The 21,603-nt window shown below is 40.4% G+C and overlaps 1 protein-coding gene across 12 annotated transcripts in view; it reads left to right on the top strand.

Moving 5' to 3' along the window:
* The window catches only part of arvcf (ARVCF delta catenin family member), a 230,796-nt gene that overhangs the window by 82,855 nt on the left and 126,338 nt on the right, over positions 1-21,603 (top strand). For 7 of the 12 annotated variants that reach the window (XM_033043841.1, XM_033043843.1, XM_033043846.1 and 4 more), the window contains exons 4-5: positions 6,106-6,166; positions 6,299-6,548. The exons of 4 other annotated variants lie outside the window; for them this stretch is intronic. In XM_033043841.1, the coding sequence (XP_032899732.1) occupies positions 6,339-6,548 (210 nt within the window). In that variant the 5' untranslated portion in view covers positions 6,106-6,166; positions 6,299-6,338. Of the gene's footprint in view, positions 1-6,105; positions 6,167-6,298; positions 6,549-19,138; positions 19,284-21,603 lie in introns of those variants that run through there. One more of the 12 variants, XM_033043852.1, reaches the window with a different exon arrangement.

Here is a 21,603-nt window from a genome sequence, read left to right as displayed (position 1 = left end):
GTTATCTTTACAACTTTATCCCTTTCTCTCCTTGCAGCTTTTTTAAAAATCTTCTTTCAGCATTATTACCAGATTAAATGACTTCAGCGCCCAGATTCCACATTCTGCTGTCTGGGACTCGAGGTGTTTTATCTGCAGTTATTATGTGCAGAAATAAAAGTTTTCTGTTGAAATCTAACGATGGAACATCCGGCTACATTATTATAACGGAGCATTGCAATCTTTGGAATAGAAACATAGAAACATAGAAATTAGGTGCAGGAGTAGGCCATTCGGCCCTTCGAGCCTGCACCGCCATTCAATATGATCATGGCTGATCATCCAACTCAGTATCCCGTACCTGCCTTCTCTCCATACCCTCTGATCCCCTTAGCCACAAGGGCCACATCTAACTCCCTCTTGATTATAATCCTGTGGTTGTGCCGTTGATGTGTATCAATGACTCCAATTTGTACTGTTGAGTTGTCCAAAAGAACTGTGAAAATTAATTAAGAAACCTTTCAATACATTAAGAAACAGTTCAGAAACATTCAAATTCTTCCCTTTCATTTGGTTTTGGTGGAATGGACTTATTTTCAATTGAAAATATAATACCCAAAGCAATTCCTAACTTTTGGTGCATCAATCGGGCATTGATTAAGATATTTGAAATTGGATTGCCTATAGGAAAGATGTCATTAAGCTTGAATGTGCATGCAGAAGATTTACGAGGAAGGGAAGAGATGGTGTGAATGCACAGTCTTAGTGAATGCACAGTTTTTGGTGAAAGCAAAAAGATTTAACGGGAAACCGAGGGGTAACTTTTTCACACACTGGTGGGTACGTGGCCGCGCTGCCAGTTGAGGCGGGCACTATAACAACATTTGAAAGATATTTGGATAGGTTCCTGGATCGGCAAGGTTTGGAGGGATATGGGTCAAACAAGGGTAGTTGGGGTGTGCGCAGATGGAGCATCTTGGTTGACATGGACAAGTTGGGCCAAATGGCCTGTTTCTGTGCAGCTTGACTCTGACTCTGTGGAAGCAGAATTTTATTATCCATGTCGCAGAGAAACCTTTTTAAATGTGACCTTGTGTGGTGTTTACTGTTATAGAACAGTGCAAGCAAGGGTTCTCAATGCTTTGATATGGCTCTGCTTGGGGGGGAATTCCGTGGTTTATATTTGATATTAAAGCTGCCGAGTTCATTTTCGCAACTCTGGTTGTGACATTTATGGTGTTTATAGTCATTTTGAAACACTTTGTGGTTGCAGTTGTTTATTTACCTGGAAAGCACGTTGTATTTGGAGGAATAGGGGAATTTTAACATGGAAACAAAGTTTAATTGTAATGGAATGTAATGGAGTTGAAAGTGGTGTTAAAAGATGACACTCAAATAGCCCTTTTGAATATCTTGTTAATACTGTTGGTTCTGCAATATGCTGTTAATGAAATTTGTGGAGCTTGATAACTGTATTAAAGGACACCAAGTGTTGGAGTAACTCAGCAGATCAGGCAGCTTTTCTGGAGAACATGGTTCGGTGACCTGAACAAAGAATGGTCTCAACCCGAAATCTCACCTATCGATATTCTCCAGAGATGCTGCTTGGCCTGCTGAGTTACTCCAGCACTTTGTGCCCTTTTGTGTATTAACGAGCATCCGCAGTTCCTTGTTTCTGCACTTTGATAACTGCATTATTTTATTTCAGTATCAGTTCTAAAGGCTTGGCAATCTGCCAAATCTGCCAGCAATTTAAAGAACTCATTTATAAAGATATCGTTGCTAAATATATTAAGGGCACACGTGTACATGTTATAGGCTTCACATTCCATATTGGTAGAAGCTTCTATAATGTAGAACCTCTTGAAATTTGTCCTTGGCATCAGCTTGCATGACCCATTGCATTTGTTTTAAGATTGACTTAGCTGAATTTAATGAGCCCAATCAAATATATGCTTCACATATCTGCAGCGTTAATTTTACATCAGCTGCTTTTCCCTGAGGAAAATTAAGTATATTAATTCTGTGTGGCTCGGTCACTTGTAGCCATTTTATATTGCAGGCAGGCTTTCCCCAAGTATAGGTACGCCCCAGGATCATGTCAGGGATCCAGTCCTGTAAACTATCCATAAGATTCCTTAAATCAGAAATACCTGTTTTTGATCGTAAAACTACATACACTTGGTATAACCCTTTTTATTTTGTTGACTAACCACCCTAACACTGCCTGTAACTAATCTACTGGAATGTATACTGTATTCAGACATTAATAAATGCCATGTAACATGAACGATGCTTTAAAAGTGGAGAATTTGTGTAAAGTTGTATTTCTGTAAATCGGGTCTTGTTTAACCTGGGGAGCAGCTACATTCATGGCTTTGCATCTTCTGAGGCATCCTGCTTCATAGGAATGTGTCAGTAGGACCAGGCAAAAGGGGAACTGATCAACGTTGTATGATAATTGGCCTCTGTATTTGGATGTCCTGGGTATTTCGTTAGACAGACGGTGTGCGGGCAAGATAGTTACACCACTTTCCATTATCTTGTTGATTGTTGAAAGGAAAAAATTTAGGCTGGTGTGCTGAATTATAATGGAATCTAAATTGTTGTTCATTATTTCACCTGAATTTGGGAGGAAAAAAACCGACATCCTTTTACATTAAAGCAGCAGTAATCTAAACCTTATTCCCGTTGTGTTAAGGGCACTTTTGAGTTTTCGTGACCTACTTTTATCAACCATAACAAAGCTCTTTTGTAGCTCTTTAGAATCCCCTTCCATACTTCTACTCAGTTCTTGCTTTTAGTGCCTTTTCTGATCAGCTTTGTTTGTTCAAGAGACAAGTCAAGAGTGTTTAATTGTCATATGCTTTGGCAACGGAACAATGAAATTCTTTCTTGCTGCAGCTTTACGGGCCATTGGGAGGTAATTCCTTTCAGCTCCATTTGTTTTCAGTACAAGTGACAGATTAAGATTTTTCACAATGCAGAAGATTCTCCAGTGTTGGTTTGATGCACTAGTCCATACACTCGGAGTGGTTCTGGCCCTTGTTTACCCAAGTCAAGAGAGTTAATGATTAAAAATCAAAGTATGGAGACAGCTGGCAGATTGGGCAGCACCTTTGGAGAAAGGAGTGATTTTGGATTGATGACCCTTGCACCAGAGCGAGAAAGGCAAGAGTGAGTTGAATTTGCAGAGTGGGAGGAGCGGTGATAGGAAAAGGAATGTCTGGATTATTCAAAAATGGAGACTGATGAATATTGTTGATCAGTGCTGAGTTGAGCATCGAGTTTAGAGTGGAGCGGGATTCTGTTGTGCTCACCATACGACAGGAATGAGGGTTAAAGTGAACTAAATGGGATATATTTTAGGTTCAAGTTGGTCCATTTTCTGAGATTCTGTTAAACAGTCCAATGTAAGTCAAGACGTGATAGTTGTGCTGCTTTCCAAAGATCAAATTGACATTGGTCATGTTTGAAGGTAGACAAAAATGCTGGAGAAACTCGGCAGGTGAGGCAGTGAGTGAGATGTTGCAGGGTGACGCCTGTATGGTCATGAATAGTCGCCCAAAGAGTCGTATCTTTTTATGGTCGCCGTTGCATTTTTAACATTTTGAAAATTTTCGCCGATCTGCTGCGACTATGACGGGTGCCGGCAAGTCGCCGAAAATATTGCGTAAGTGGGACAGGCCCTTAAGAAGCTCTAAATGTAGGACATGGATATGTAGGAAATGGAGAGATATGGATCTTGGCATCATGTTAAGCACAGACATTGTGGGCCGAAGGGCCTGTTCTTATGCTGTACTGTTCTATGTTTATTACTGAATTGAAGCTTGCTCGGAAACCCAAGGTTAAAATGACTCCCAAGGGTGAAGCTGAGCTTGGCTAGCCAATCGCAAATCAAATTTCTCACTGTAGGTTGACACATTTCTCACATTTGCACCCTTCAAGTAATTTTGGCTGCTTCGTTTGCTCTTTTTGCCATTGTTCTGCTTCTGTTAATTTATATAATTAACTGCTTCTGTTAATTATCTGTATAATTTATTTCCCCAGAAATATTCCTGTTCCGTCACATTCTCACTATTAACCACCTCCCCAAGCCTTGAGCATATTTTGTTGATTCTTCCACATGAGTCAACATACTTTAGCAACGGACGCCTTCATTTGTCTTGAAGCCCTGGCCTCTGCAGTGCAGTGGCTGAGTGCTACGTTCAAGTGACACAGTCTGCCCTCTGAGCTCCTGCACCATTCTTTTAATTCTTCAGGCGGGGTTTTCCCCCCACATCTGTTGTAAGACTAACCAACAGCTGCTACCTCGACTACCCCTGTTGTCTCCCTCCTTAATCTCCTTTATCCATCAGCATTCCTGGTTGCCTTATTATTTGAGACTCACTCTCAAATGGAATTTGCAGAGTTCTTCCTTGGTAAAATTTGTTTATTTACCTCTGGTGCCTAATGTATTTTACTACACATTATGGAACAGTTTGTTGTGTCCCAGATTACAAGAGGCTATTTATTAGATGGATGTGAGAGGATTACTGCCTCATTGTAGATTGAAAGGTGATCCATCACCATGTGTCTTCCATTTCCCCACTCGGCCTTGTCATTCTTATTATAAAGATTTCTCCTCCCGTGTTTATCAAAATTAATTTTAAGCTGATAGTATGCCATATGAACCACTTCCTTTCATGATTTTAGCTTTATTATTGTCTTGTGTACTGGGATACAGTGAAAAGCTTTGTTTTGCATGCTATCCAAACAGATCAGATATACCATACGTACATACTTGCAGTCAAGTTAAACTCAAGTATAATGGGGAGAGCAAAGGGCAAGGTGCAGAATATAGTTCTCAGCATCTGTCCCATGGACAAAGTCTATGAAGTAGAAATAAATCGGACAGTATCAAGAGGCTTCAAATCAAGAGTCGAGTGTTTGGTTGCCATATGTCCTGTAAATTGAACAATTAAACACAACAGCAATAGCACAACAGGCCTGTACATCTAATACTCAATAGATAATGCAATCAGGTTAGACACAACATGCTGGAGTAACTCGACGAGTCAGGCAGCTTCTCTGGAGAAAAAGGATGGGTGCCGTTTCGGTTCGGGATCCTTCTTCAACCACCGGAGTTTCTACCGGTGACGGCACTCACCGCCTCCCCGGCAGGGCCACTGACCTCACCACCATTACTCCAGCACTTTGTCTCTCTTTGGTATAAACCAGCATCTGCAGTTCTTTGGTTCTGTCAATAAACAAATTGACAACCAGCCCTGTTTTCTCTCCATAGATACTGGGTAGCCCTGAATATTTTTAGCATTGTGTTGTTTTCAGATTACCAGCATGTGGATTATTTTAATTTTTTTAAGTTAAAATAAAAGCAGCACAACATTGAGATCGGCCACCAAAAGTAAATATTGAAATACTGGGTTTCGTCAGCAAGGAATGTCAAATATTGGTGCGGCTTGGTCACTCAGGGCATCTGATGGAGGAGTATTATGGCAAAGGGTGAGGAGTGGAGATTCCCTGAGTTGGAGCCTGCTGATAGAGAGATTATAGGGTGCTTAATGTTAATGTTATGGAAGGTTGGCAATGTAGAGTGAAGTGATTTAAAACTGAGGAATTGGGCGTTCTGAACCTTTTGCACACATTGTTGAAGTTCTTTGGAAGATGTTGCCCAAATTGATGATTAACACACAAACGTGGAAGGCAGAAGCTAATTCAGATGAAGGATTAAAATAAACTTGAAGAATGCAAATTCTGCCCACATGGCAGAAGTATATTCTAGTTTGCATGACGCATTTTAGTGTCATTCCCCTGTAGTTTGGTGTCTTTCTCATGGCCAGCTGTCTGCAGAATACACTGGGCAGAAATCAGACTTCCAGAAAAGCTCTACTTATAGACTTTGCTATCAATGTTGGGTCGTTCAACTGCCTGTATGTTTCCATCAATGTGAAATTTCATGTGACACAAGTTTGCTTTTTTTCTCATGCCTGTCCTTTCATTGTTTTTAGTTGCTTCTTGCCTTGGCACTTCTGTCGCAGTTGTATTTTTCTATCTTTTAATTATTCACCTGGTACTTAACTGTTCCTATTCTGTAACCTGTTTCTCTTCCTTTGGTTTTCTCTGCAGCTTGCTGATACTGCTTGAGGCTGTTGGTGTGTTTTCCAATCCTTCCTTGCAGCTGTTGCAGGTGATTCTCTGTCTCTAACTAGCGAAACTATTCAACGCAACCTTGTGTTGTTCTTTATTAACGTGATTGATCATTCCCTTGTAAATGTATAACTTTCGCTGAACTACTAATCCTCTAACCCTTAACTCTAAGGTTGCCTGATTAGCAACCAGGCCAGAACCTCTGGAAGATCATGGATGACTTTGATGTAAGATCTGCTGCTAGCATTCTAGCTTCGGTTAAAGAACAGGAGTCCCGGTTTGAGAAATTGACCAGAGCGCTTGAGGAAGAGCGTCATAATGTTTCCATGCAGCTTGAGAGGGTCAATATTCCCTCAAACAGAGGAAGTATATCCAACATTGGCACCAGTGAGTCCTTTGCGTGGCAGCAACTAGTGTTACAGGTAACTCCACCTTTAACCTTGACTGGAAAAAAATTGCGTTACAATAGAGTGTACGGTGACTTGAAACAAAAAATGGTTCTTTGTAATTTAAAAAAATATTGAAATGGTAAAACGCATCCAATTGGCACCCACTATTGGGAGAAGATGGTTTCTGATAATGGGAATGCCAAGTAAAACATTGAGTGTGATATTACTTCACTATAGCAGCATAATTACTGGCACGTTTTCACAAGCCAATTGTTCCTGTGAAAATAGAGTCAAGATAATATATAATTTGTATTATAGTAACCACTATAATACATCAGGGCACATGTGAATGAGCTGTTTGTCATAAATGTTTCCACTGGAATTTCGCTCTGGAGTATAAAATGATTTGGATAATAGCCTTTCATTTGGGTAAAAACGATTTTGACTTCTGGTTTGCAAAGCTAAAACTGTTAAGGGTGGTTTTGTAGATTGTATTAAAATAATCCTCCATAAAGATGCATTAACACTCTAAGGACAGTGAATTTAGGTTGAAGATTTGAAACAATTTCACCCTTTCACAAAGTTTGTTGCTGTTCTCCATAATCTGATGCAGTAACTTGTAACAGCAGCGAGGCCATTCAGCCCTTCAGATCCATGCCAGCTTCTTTAGTCTCATCCTATTTATCCCTTCTCTCTTATTTCCAGATTCCATTCTCTATTTCCCATGTCCACCAACTCTGTTGCCATTATAACCTATTAAAGGCTGATTTATAGTCAATATTGGCACACTTCAAAGTATCGGGGAAAATGGCTCTTAAAATCTTAATTTTCCTTTCTCCAAATTCTCAAACTTTAAATGCTAAAAATGAGGTTGTGCTTATAATTTGTAGAAGTGATTCTGAATTACAAATATAATTTTCATTTCCATGCAGTAAATAGTTAATTTATTTTAAGCTCAAAGTATGATTTGTGAATTGATGCTATCAGCTGGATATTGAAGACCGATTTTTTGAAAAATAAGTTTTGACCTCTATTCGAGTCGCAGCTGTGATTCCGAGGGAGAGGCATCATTCCTCAGTAGAAAGTGTGTTTTACTGACTCCGTGGGTGGACAAAATGCAAGGTGTCCTGCCTCCCAATGGAGTCATAACCTTTGGTTCATCAAGGACATGAAGGATTGTGAAATCGAGGTGGATTGATGGGGAAAAAAGATGAGAATCAGATTGGGAGGGTGATAGGGCTTGAGCGATTGAACAAAGGACGTACTTCAGTTGTGAAAATCACAAACATTACTCAGCATTGACATGTCTGGACGGACAAAGCACAAAACATTGAACTGGAATAGAACTGGCTTTGTTTATTGCATGAACAGGAAGAAGTTTATTATTAATTTATTGAGCTGTTGAAGATTAGCCAAATCTTCTAAACCAACGCAGCATACTGAGGCAGTAATTAGTTATGCCACTGTTAATTTATGCACAATTCCCCAGAGAGTGAGCCAGTTTCAGGATCAATTGCATTTACATTTTTCTCCCCAGAGCTGATGATGTTTGGATCAACATCGAGTGCAGTCTTGAGCTGTAATGGTGATGGAAATAAATAATAATTATCTAAGTCTGGAATTTCAGTCAACTGAGAAGCTGATATGATTGGATGGGTTCAAACAAAGCCCTGGTGTTCTCTTTCGCAGGGACTTTCCTTTTTTCCAAGGACAGCTGCAGTTGGGCATCAGTTTTGGAGATTTCTTGTGTGCAGAGACAGTTGAATCTGAAGCCTATCAAGATTTTGGGAAATTTTCAGTTAACAAATGAGGAAATAATTTGACGTCTTAAGCATTTTACAAAATACTAAATAAAGACTGGAACATAAGGTTAAAGTGGACCATTTTTAAAAATTAAAGCCTGCATGTGGAATATTTATTTTTAGAAGCAGTTTGCTAAGTAGTTAGTAGTTCCCTTTAAATCACATAAACACCGCAAAAAAAGCATGAAATGCAATCCAGATATTTTACAGTGAGGCTAGCTTCTAGATACACTATTAATTATTTGATTTCAGGCAATGGTGTGAAAGGCTTCAAACCAGTGTATGCTCTGGCTGCAGAAGTTGGCAACAACTTTCCATATTTAACTTTGGGGGCACTTGCCTCACAGGGCCAGAGTTTCAGGTTCGATCCTGACCTCTGATGTCTGTGCGAAATTTGCACGTTCCATAAGTTCATAAGCCATAGGAGCAGAATTAAGCCATTCACCCCTTTGAATCTACTCTGCCATTCAATCGTGGCTGATCTATTTTACCCCCTCAAACCTATTCTCTATGCTTTCACCCCATAAACCTTTACACCATTACTCATCAAGTGCCTGTTAATCTCAACTTTAAAAATACACAAAGACTTGGCCTCCACAGAGGTTTTTGGCAATGAATTCCAAAGATCCATCACCATCTGGCTAAATAAATGCTTCATCTCCTTATTTAAGGTATGTCCTTTTATTCTGAGGCTACGCCCTCTGGTCCTAGACTCTCTCGCTAATGAAAACATCCTCTCCACATCCACTCTATCCAGGCACTTCATTATACGCTAATTTTCTATGAGATCCCTCCTCATCCGTGTAAACTCCAGTGAGTACTGGCCCAGAGTCGTCAAATGTTCCCCCTGTGATGGCAGGGGTTTCCTCCGGGAGCTCCGGTTTCCTCCCACATCCCAAAGACGTGTGAATTTGTCAGTTAATTGGCCTCTGTAAACTGCCCCGAGTGTGTAGAGATTATGTGAGTGAGTGGAATAACATGGCACTAGTGTCAGCTGATTATGGATGTTGGACATAGACTCATTGGGCTGAAGGGCCTGTTTCCATGCTGTATCTTTCAACCAATCAACTTTATTACACGGCAATCAGTCAGTGTCACGATGTAGTGGTGATCATTGATAGTCTTGTCATGATTACTGCAAAATCTGGACTGCAGGATTTATAGCACTAGGGTGGCTCTTAAGCTTTTCTATCGGCTTCCTCCCACCATAATTAATCTCAACCTCTCATTTTACAACTCCTGCAGGCCCAATAACTGAATCAATTAAATTAACGGCTGCCTGTCCAGGCGGTGAACGGTACAGCCGCCTCTCCTCTGTGCAAGAGACTGCAGACACTGGAATCGGGAACAAAAAACAAACTGCTGGAGGGACTCATCACGGCGGAGTTTTGATGCAGGGCCGCGACCCGAAGCAATGGCAGTTCCTTTCCCCCAGACGCAGCTCGGCCCGCTGAGTTCCTCCAGCAGTTTGTTTTTTGGGTTTATCATTCTGAGCAACTAATTTTGGATTTGGTACCAAATTTTGCATAATGTGCATGATAACAATGTCAGAAACCTGGGGGTTAATTTTTGCAGAATGCAAGATAAAGCTCAAGGGGAAAGCTCAGCCCACCTACCTTGATGTCTTGCAGAGGAGAAAGCCGTCGGCTTTCCATTCATTTAATCTGAAGCAGCAAGACAGGATTTAATGTTGAGGATGGAGAAAATCACACAACAGGTGTCAGTCACCTGGAAGAACTGCTGCCTCCGTACCAGAGACTCAAATTTGATCCTGACCTCGCGTGCCGCCTGTTTGGAGTTTGCACGTTCTAAAGTCTAATGTTTTAGAAAGAGGGTGGAACAATGCGTTGTTGTAGAGTTGTTGTGTTAGTGTCAGAGACCCGGGTTTGATCCTCGTGTGTAGGATAGTACAAGTGTACAGGGTGATCGCTGGTTAGCATGGACTCGGGTGGCCAGCGGGCCTGTTTCTCCGCTGCATCTCAAGTCCATAACGTCTCCCTGTCACCAAGCGGTTTTCCTCCTGGTGCTCTGATTTCTCCGCATTCGCAATAACGTGTGGGCTTGTAGATTAATTTGCCTCTGTATATTGCCCCTAGTGGGCAGGGAGTGGATGCAAAAGTGGAATATCATAGAACTAGTGTGTGAATGGGTGGGCCGAAGGGGCTGTTTCACTGCTGTGTCTTTCAATTAATCAATGTCTGATAATGTACTACACGAGGTTTGGTTTAGCTTAGAGATACAGCCCTTTTGGCCCACCGGGTCTGCGCCGACCAGCGACCCCCGCACATCAACACTATCCTATACCCACTAGGGCCAATTTTTACATTTGCCAAGCCAATTAACCTACATACCTGTACGTCTTTGGAGTGTGGGAGGAAACCGAAGATCTCGGAGAAAACCCAGCAGGTCACGGGCAGAACGTACAAACTCCGTACAGACAGCACCCGTAGTCAGGATCGAACACGGGTCTCCGGCGCTGCATTCGCTGCAAGGCAGCAACTCTACCGCTGCGCCACCGTGCCACCTATTGCTAAGAATGATGAATCAACAAGAGCCAAGTGGCAGAAAATAAGCTTTTTTGCTTTAATTTAAGATTCATTCAGTTCTCATTGATAAATTAGAAATTGAATTAATTGCACTGCAAGTTTTACAATTGTATACATTTACTTTGTGCTGAAATACCTATTGAAAGGAATTTGGTTTTGGCATGGGAACTTCCTTGTATTCCAATTCACTGTGTGCACTCTCCCTGAATGTAAATTTTTTGCTTTATGCAGTTGATATATTTATTAGTTCCACGTGGCTCGTTTTAAAAGCATTTTGGGGCTTATTAATTTCAAATGAAAACATTTTTCAGTGTGAAAAATAATATGGTTCGTTGAGTGGAAATAGTGTTGACACCTATTAGCTGGTGAAATATTTCCTACGTCAGTTTCTGAATGATTACTCTCCTGTGAATCACTTTTGGATATTTCAATATATTAAAGCATTATTTTAATCTGTCATTGCATTTGTGTCTAATGTTTCTGTGTAGTTGATCTTGAATACACTTATGTATAGGCATGTATAACTTGATGCAAGTCATATTAAGCACATTCTTTTGAGTTTTTGCATTGCATGGAATGTCTTTAGTTGAGCATTGCTGCTTAGGGGTTGACAAGGTTAATTTATAAGCCAGGAAAAAAACTAGATATGTGTTGCTAAAATTATAAAATATATCCACATGCATAATAATATAGATTGTCTAGGAGTTGGAACTGGTGAAAAATTATGCCCCACAAATCTAAACGGACTGCTTTGCAGATGTACTTCATTAAAATGCACCTCATTTAACCTGATCTTGAGCTGTTCATTTTGGAATAGCATCTGAGTGTTGGTCAGTTATAGAAAGAAAATGTAAAATCTGGTATATTAGTTTCCATTAAGGTTTCAGAGGTCTTTTATTGTCACGTGTGCCGATTAAGGTACAGTGATATCTGAATTACCATTAATGTTTATAGTTGAAATAACTGTGGTGCACATCGAAATGATGTGCAGAAAATGTTTCACTTTGATCAATTTGCGGTAAGGATAACAAGGACACAAGCCTTGGAAGTATCTGAGGGGGTGGAGAGGGGAAATTAAGCATTGAAATTGGCCATGTTTGTTCTGCCTTAATTCCACGAACAATGAGTAAAATATGAATTTATGGTCTTCAAAGATGTTAAGTTTCCATTGAATTGTTGGAAGCTCTGACCCAGGTTCTTTGTTGGATGTTAAAGTTTTCATGGACTTTTATTCCCATCACCTCGCCAACTTCATCTTTTGCTGGCACAATGAAAATAGCCTGATCAGAGATGCTGCCTGACCTGCTGAGTTACTCCAGCATTTTGTGTCTCTTCGGTATAAACCAGCATCTGCAGATCGTTGTTTCTAAATTGATCATTCATTTAATTTCTTGAAATTTGTAATATACAATTTTTTACCAGCTTTAGATAATTTATTGATGTGATAATCAGCATTAAAAATAAAATTCTCCTTTCGTATTTTCACCTCTGCTGCCACCATCCCCACTCTCTTAATTCCATGTTCCTGTCCAAATGTCGTGCGTTTTCACGTGGGTTTTCTCCGGGTGCCCTGGTTTCCTCATACACTCCAAAGATGTACTGGTTTGTAGGTTAATTAGCAGTAAATTGTAACGGGTCCCTAATATGTGTAGGATCTTGTTAGTGTGCAGGAATCGCTTGGCAGTGTGGACTCGGTGGCCTAAGGGCCTTTTTCCACACTGTATCTCTAAAGTCTAAATGTTGTTGTACCTGCCTCAGCTACGTCCTCTAGCTGTTTGTTTCATCTGCCCGCCACCCTTTGATTGAAAAAGTTGCCCCTCAGGTTTCTATTAAATCTTTCCCCTCTCACCTTAAACTAATGTCCTCTGGGGGACGTGGCAAGTTGAACCTGTGGTTTTGACCCTGAATAAATGTCTTGGGCTTTTCTGAGTGTTTTTGGTTGATGAAAATCTTGCGATTGGTATTTGGCTGATGTTCTGACCATATTTATTCATTTGGTGGAAGGGTCAAAGTGTAACCTGCAGCTCGCAAGATCTGGTCTTGTGAGGCAGCTTCACAGAACTGGGAGGAGGAGTTATCATTCTTGTTACTTTGTATAGCAATGTTACAAAATTTTGAGGTTTTAAAAATCAAGTCTGCAATTTATCCCATCAGATAAAGCATAAAAATAAGTTTAATTTGACACCTAATTCACTTTCATATCTCAAGTATTTAAAAAGTTATAGCCATTTTCATACTGGGAAATGAGCATCTTGTTCCCTATTGATTTTCTATGGACATAACAAAAAAGCTGTGATCGTGAACAGTCAAAAGCCCATAACTTTCTTAAAAATTAAGAGAACTGAATGAAATTTTCAGTTATCATAGATTGAAGCATTCTGAAACAAATATAAAATAATCTTACTTGGATGACCTGAAATTAAAGCATATAATTAGTTAGTTACCTAATTGTAGCTAATTTCAGACTTCAATTACTAGATCTAAACATCTATCCATTTCTTAATAAATGATTAACATTTTTAAATAACCTAAATGTCCAAATAATATTCACAAATAATTCACAATAAAACATGATTTTTAAATCTCATTTACATTAATTTATAGGCCAAATGGAAGGAATTTAGTGTTCAATTGCTGTAAATTAAAGCCCATTTAAATCAGCTTTCCAGTGGGATCCTGTGAACGCGCTGGTTTAGAACGTTCACATTGCGTTAGATTTGTGCCCCAAATGCCGAGAAAAATACTGCGGGATATAATGGGCCCAAAATGAGCTACTCGCAACATTAAACTTGGTATAAAGGGATCTTTAGAAGCCCTTTTTAATGTAAAAATATACAACTTACCTTCTGTGGTTTGCTTTATGAGACCCTGCGGTTGCTGGTGGTCGCGGGTTTAGAGATTGATTTTTAAACTACTATAACTATTATACGAGGCCTTTAAAACTAATAATAGCTTTTGCGACGGGGTCTTTCAGCGATTTTTCGTTAATAATTAACTAGGCTGAACATCTTCGATTTGAACAGCCTAGATGAAATCGCGTTTTAAACCCGCCCCCTCTAAACGGCGCCAAAATCGCGCACACCCGCAGCGACAGATTTTCATCGACGTTTCAGGTAGGCTTTGCAACATACCTACTTTGTATGCAAGCAGTATTATGACCTGCTGGGCCTTCCAGCAGCTCTGCACCCCATTCAATGAATCAAATATAATATTAGTGTGTGAATAATGTTGCCTGAGCTTGGGATCACCTGTTTGTATTGGATATTGTGACCTTGAATTGCGATTTTTGCAGTGAGTGAGAAGATTGAGACTTCATTTGCATGAACTTAAGGTAGTTCATGTCATCCAATCAGTTCAAGGAAATGAGCTGCTGAACCAGTTTATGCAATGGACACAAACTGAAACCAATGTTTTTCCTGAATGTGATATCTATTCTCGTGGTGGTTGTATGGTGCCATGAGATGTCATGGGCGGCACGGTGGCGCAGCGGTAGAGTTGCTGCCTCAGAGACCCAGGTTTGATCCTGAGTACAGGTACTGCCTGTACAGAGTTTGTACGTTCTCCCTGTGACCACGTGAGTTTTCTCTGGGTGCTCCAGTTCCCTCCCACACCCAAAAGACGTATAGGTTTATAGGGTTAATTGAGTTCAATAAAAATGTAAATTGTCCCTAGTGTATAGGTTAGTGTATGGGGTGATTGCTGGTCGGCTGAAGGGCCATGTTTCTAAGCTGTATCTAAGTAAATTAATAATGAACTAAAGGACTGCCTTGATTGATTATTTTAGTATAATATTATAATTATAGTTAATAGTTTTACAATAAGCTGTAAGTACATCAATTGGGAATGTTGAATAGCCCTTAGTAATTTTTCTTTGGTCGTCAAAATTAAACACTTTGTTGCCTTTTAATTAGAAAGTTGATATCTGGGGAGGTTTGGGATTTTCTTTACCTCTGGACGTCAATTATAATTTACATTTTGACCCTCTGGGGTGGGAGGAGGGAAATTATATCACATTGAATAAGGAGGTATTCTATCAGTTTTGAACTCTGCCTTTTGAATAAATCAGAAATGTACAAAATGATGACCTTAAAAATCTTGCAAAATGTGACAAAGATTAAAACACACAAGGTAGGGTTGGAGTTTTTGATTTGGTTCTTGAGGATTTGTGTGCCTGTTAGGATAGGATGTGGTACATTTTTGCATCACTTTTTTTAATTTTGTAATTTGGCAAATGGATTAAGTGGCTATCAACTTCACTGTAATGCTGATATTTGATCTTGTGTTCCAACATCAATCGTTTGAATAAAGAAATGGTGCACTTTAACACTTCTAGTTCTGCAGGTGAACAATGTCCATTTGGAGCTTGCAACTGCTTTTGACGAGTAAATTCACAGTGATCTCCGATAGAAAGACTGATTGTGTGATTTATTTTTGGTGTTCAAGTTGGCATTTCATTATGACAGAGTAACGACTACCCACCAATCAACCCCACCCTCGTATCTTATCTGAAGAAAGGTCTTGACCCAAAATGTTACCTATTCCTTTTCTCTAGAGATGCTATCTGACTCGCTGAGCTATTTCAGCTTTTTGTGTCTATCCACCTATCACCTGAACCTACCTGATCTCCCAGTTGCTAAACACTTTAATTCTCATTCCCATTCCCACACTGACCATTCTGTCCTAGGTCTCCTCCATTGTCAGAGTGGGGTTAAACACAAATTGGAGGAACAGCATCTCATATTTTGCTTGGGTAGTTAACAGCCCAGTGGTATGAATATTGATTTCTCTCACTTCAGGTCGCCCTGGCATTCCCTCTCTCCCTCTCTCTCTCCATCCCTCCCCCACCCAAGTCGCACCAGCTTCTCGTTTTCACCCAACAAACAGCTAACAAAGGCCCGTTTCCTTTATCATCGTTACTGTTTTGTATATCTTCTATTCATTGTTCTTTATCACTCAACATCACCGTCTATATCTCTCATTCCCCGTATCCCTAACCCGTCTGAAGAAGGGTCTCGACCCAAAACGTCACCCATTCCTTCTCTCCAGAGATGCTGCTCGTCCCGCAGAGTTACTCCAGCTTTTTGTGTCTATCACGTGCCTCTACCTCACTTCCAGCTTCCCTCCCGCCGACCTCAATAAGCCTGGCAGATTAATGGCTGCTCTTGGTATGAAGTGTAACACGGTGGTCTACACAGCCCCTGTACTGCATTAAGTCCAATCCAGTGATTGTACTGGAGAAAGCTGGAAGAGAGGAGGGGCAGGATAGGTGGTCACAGGACGAGGCTGTTCTTGATGGACACATGGTTGGACAAAGGTTGGAGATGAAACTCACTGGCATTGCATGCTTAGTGCAATTTTTTAATTTATTTTTTGCTCTTGGTATTGCAAGTAAATTAAGTGAGTGTATTTCAAATGATATTTTCAATGCAAAATTTCAACTTTAATCAGAAAGAAAATAAATTTGCATTTTGGCACATTTCAGAAATTGTAAGTACACTCCTCTCAGGTGTTTAGTTCAGTGAATGGAAGAAGTCCAGTCGCGAGTGTCATATGGCCTGAAACGGAACAATGAAATTACTGACAGCAGCATAACAGATTTGTAAGCATAATACTCATAATAAATAACAAAAGAAAGTTCACTCTGTAAATAAAAAAACAAGTGGACAATAATAGTGCAAAAATTGTGCCTTTGGCCCACTGAGTCTGTGCTGCCCACCAATTACCCACTCACACTAGTTCTATGTTATCCCACTTTCTCACCCATTCCCTACACAATTGTGGGGCAATTTGTAGCAGTCAACCACAAACCCTGGCAGCCATTTTCCTCAGCTAAATCCCACAAAGTGACGCTTTGTTCTTGATGTTTAATAATAGACAATCTAGCGTAGATGAGGCATCTTGGTCTGCATGGGCAATGTGGGCCGAAGGGCCTTTTCCCATGCTGTATGACGCTAGGGCGAATACCGTTTAAAGAAATGATGTAATTCAGTGCTGCCTTTTCTTGAAAACTAGACAAAGCTGAAACACCAATGTAGAAGTCGCATCTGACCCCAGGTGAAGTTTTAATATCAACTTTTCCATTTGGAAAGGGGATTATTAGCAATGGCCAAGTTTTAAATTTGGATAACAGTTTAAAAAAAAAAGACTGTTGGAGTTGCCTCATCATAGTGCTGTTTCAATAAGTTTCTTTGGCTTGATGCCTTGCACTAGAAATAGTTTGGATAATGCTTCATTCCAATACTGGCCATATTTTATCCTGAAACATTCCTGAGCTTTAAAACAAACACTGGATGAATTTGATCTCGAGCCTGTGAATAACTGGCATAGCTGTGGCTGTGAGGACCCTCATTGCTACCATAATTGGTAACTGCCAAAAGTGGGAAGTGTGTGTGATTCAGCAGTAGCCTGTTGAAGTTGACGGGTCTGCTGTATTCCCCTTGATAAAGTCATAGATATGAAACATGTTCTGGGCTGTTTTTGAAGTGGTTATTTTAATACTTTTCATCCAGTGCTGCAGATCCAGAAAACGTGGAGTAATTTAAGCCACATTTATCTTTGAGTAGAGGAAGGGGTGCATTTAAAAATGACTTGCAACAAATAATAACACAAAGGTTATTATTGGAGCATGTTAAAGTAAATAGTTATCACGCAATCAGTAGGATAATTTACCATTCATTCGAAGGGTTAGTTTAGTTTAGAGATGCTGCTCTGTTTTGAGATACTGACTTTGCGCCGACCAGCGATCCCCGCACGCTAGCACTATCCTACACACACCAGGGATAATTTGTAATTTCACCCAAGCCAATTAACCTACAAACCTGTAGGTCTTTGGAGTGTGGAAGGAAACCGGACACCCAGCAAAAATCCATGTGGCCACAGAGAGAACGTACAAACTCCGTACAGACAGCACCCGTAGTCAGGATTGAACCTGGATCTCTGCAGCTGTGAGGCAGCAACTCTACCGCTGTTTCACTGGACTGCCCTCTGTGCCGCACTCTGTTAGTTTCTGTTGGTTCAATTCATGACGTTTCAGTAAGAACAATCTGTTTTGATAATTTACTTCTGTAATGATCATTATCGCCGGGACCACTTCAATTTCCCCTCATTCCAAAGCGTAGTCTTCTAACTGAAACATCAATCCCTGGATTTTAAACTGTTCCTCTTACAAACACGAGTTTAGGTATTTTGGATTTAGTTACGAATGAGTGTGAAGTAAAAAGAATTAAAAACATCTCATTTAAGAATTGCACTTTCAGGAACTGTTTGAGCATATAATAGTTATGGTGCAGCTTTGGTATTTGAGAAATCTATGCCGTGTAAATTGGTGCACTCGCTTGTACACCAAGCGATGTAACAATTTGGCAACTGCACGCTCAAATTGGAAGTTAAACTCGGCAGTAAAATGTTGGCACGAGCACACGAATGTAACATCCTGAAGCTCTTGTGCGTTGTATAAAAGACATTGTACAGCACTGCTTGCAGTTTCAAAATAAAGCTTGTTTTGCATGATTGTGCCAAGTTAAATTTCATTGTAAAACTCAGCTGTATTGCCACAGCCTGGGCATTTCTCTGAGTGAAACGTGTACGGGTGAATGCAAAGTCGCCTTTAAATTGATTTACATCTTTCACCGTCCTATTCTAAACAAAGTACAAGGGTACAAAACTTTTTTTTATCCAGATACTTGAACTCCAAATGTAGAATCATACTTTTGAAAATGTGTGATGCAGAAAGCACTTTGTCCCACGTTTGGCATTTGATATGTAACCCCGCTGGTCACTGCTGAGTCACTGTCAAACTGCACAGAAATGAGCCCTTCAGCCCGACTCGCCCATGCCAACCCCGGGTGGTACTTTTTGCTTTTTTTTTTTTAAGTGCTTTGTCGATGGACTGGAAGATTGCTTGGTAGGGGATGGGGAAGGAAGCACCCTTACAATAAACCTTGAGAAGAGAAGCTCTAATTCTCTGAAGTAAACTCCAAAGACAATGCTTTCATATTGTCCTTGGCTTCTGCTGATTAGGGTGTGGCCGGCTGTTTGCCTTGAATGAGTTTTCTGCTGTGACTGTTTAACTGTTGACTGCACATGCTCTGTATTTTGGGATGGGCTTCAGTTGCAGCAAAATCTATTAGTAGTTCCATTTGTGGCTGACCCAGTCCTCTTGGAGCCAAGGTAAGGAAAAGGTTGGTGTGGGGGAGGGCCAAATGGTGAGGGATTACTCGTGGAAGGAATGCCAGCAGTTCATTAGGAAGGACCATTAAAAATACTTGGAACTGACCTCTGAATAGACCCGGAGATGAGCAGGTCCACAGATCCTTGAAGCTGGGGCTTTACGAGAAGCCGTTGCAATTTAACTACTTTGTTTGTATATAAGGAATTTGAGTGACTGCTGCAGGAGAAGGTTGGAAAACAGACACGTGAAGGTGAGAGACTGCAGGACAGGAGATTTTTAAGATAATCTGATGAAGAATCCCGTTCCTGACTCTGGGGAATTGTGAATAATGGAGTTGACTGGTAGAAAGAATGTAAATACTCAGTCTTGTGTTCGTCTTTGGAGCTCCAAACAAGCAAATATCTTTCAAATCTGCATTGGTGAAACTAGCACGTAAATCTTTTATTCTTACTTAATTTAAGATTAAAGATAAGTGTTTTTTGTCACCTTGGCAGTGAGCTGTGTAGCTTTGTTAATTTAGTTCTATTTAGTTTTGGTTCTAATTACTAAGCATTCATTAGTGGTAATAAGCTACATGACTACAGGGAAGTGGAATCCTCGATACATTGCAATGTGTGTGTGGGGAGGGGGGGGGTGGCATATATTTTTATGCTCTGATTTATTTCTGATTACTTGGGATAGAAAATACAGCTGGTGAGTTTGAAATCTAATACAGCGCAGGCAACAATCGAGTTTGAGCGGTTGGAAGTGTTAAACCACTCACTTTACAGTGTTCAGAACAAAGACGGAGAGCATATCCACAGAGTCTTAAATTCAAAATTATTTTGGGGGGCTTGGATGCTATTACGTTTGAGATTAAATGAATCTTGTCAGAACCTGCGCTGAGCTCCGTAGTGTGTTGAATGAAGCATAAACAGTTTTGGAAAATGCAAGTTCTAAGTTGAAGTCTGAAGAAAGGTCTCGACCCGAAATGTCACCCGCTCCTTCTCTCCAGATATGCCGCCTGTCCCGCTGAGTTACTCCAGCTTTTTGTGTATCTTCAGTTGAAACCAGCATCCCTTCCTACACAAGTAGTAAGCTGTGTTGTGTATCGGGCATTAACAGCTGCAGATGATGGACCTTGATTTGTCTAAAGAACACTCCCAACCCTAAACGTCACCGATCCATTTTCTCCAGGGATGCTGCCTGACCCACTGAATTATTCCAGCATTTAGTGTCATGAGCTTAATTTGTTGTCTTCGGTTTTAGCATCAAGATCAGTATCAAAAACAGTTGATTTGTGCTATTCGACTCCATGGTATTTATGGACTTGTTCATGATCCATCCTGTGTTTTAATTAAAATGTGTACTTTTGCTCAGTGTAGGTTTGACACCTTTTTGGCCATTGTTTAACTCGCTGCGTGCATACGTTGCATTCATGAGATCATTTGTCAGCTTCTGCTGTTGGGGCAAGTTAAAGTGAATACATCTGTGTGCCATACGGCAATTGGAAGCAGTCATGCTTTCAATGTCCTTGGGTGACAGGTTTTATAATTTCCATGCCAGTTAGATTTTTTTTATTGAAGTTGAAGTTCTATTGCTTTTCCATACCCTGGAGTGGAATCACCATTCTTTGATTTTTCTTGCGCCTTCATGGTTGTTACCAGATATTTGCGAAATGTAACTTTAATTCATCCTGGCAACACAAGGCGCTGCAGATTCTGGTGTAAGAGTGACATGCAATATTGGAGTAACTCAAAGGGTCAAGCAGCATCTCTGGAGAATGTGAGTAGAACATGGAGACATTTTGGGTCCAGTCTGAAGAATGGTCATTACCAAACATCACCTATTCATGTGCTCCAGAGATGCTGCCAGACCTGCTGAGTTTACTTCCAAGATTCAGTGTCTTTTTTCTTTAAGTCACCCTTGCAGCTCAAAAGACTTGCTTGCATTAACCTTGTACTTCTGTAAGCAGCAATTCTGTGCATAACCAAATATTTTGGGGTCCTTGATTATTTAGTTCTCTTTCCATTCCGAGGTCCAGAAAATGTCCTTCTGGTCCAGAAAATCATTGAGAGACCAAGGCAAAAGCTTTTCACTGTACCTTGGTACACTTGACAATAAACTAAACTAAACCGAAAACATATTTTCAATAATAACATTATTTTGAGGTACAAGTAACCATTGTAAGAATTTAACCCTTTGGATGTTGTTGCAACTTGAGGTAAATGCTGGAATTTTTTTTTGGTGGGCAAAGGTGCTGGAGAAACTCAGCGGGTGCAGCAGCATCTAAGGAGCGAAGGAAATAGGCAACGTTTCGGGCCGAAACCCTTCTTCAGACTGCATTAACATTTTGTTGTGCAGAATGCAGTTCTCAGCCTTGAAGCTCAGCAGTTCCACAGACAAAGTCCAATGTCTTCAATTCACCTCTACTGCACTGTAGACATTGGATTTTGTCTATGAAACTGATGCACTACAATACGGAGAACTATATGCTGGACTCTGTGTCTTCCCCTTTGCTCTATCTCTTGTAGATGAGTTTGACTTGATTGTATTTATGCATGGTATATCTGACTGCATGCAACGCAAAG

Source organism: Amblyraja radiata, chromosome 25 (genome assembly GCF_010909765.2).
Source record: "Amblyraja radiata isolate CabotCenter1 chromosome 25, sAmbRad1.1.pri, whole genome shotgun sequence".
NCBI classification, from domain to species: Eukaryota; Metazoa; Chordata; class Chondrichthyes; order Rajiformes; family Rajidae; genus Amblyraja; species Amblyraja radiata.
The sequence above is the reverse complement of the archived record's forward strand: the minus strand, read 5'-3'. Positions and strand labels throughout refer to the sequence as shown.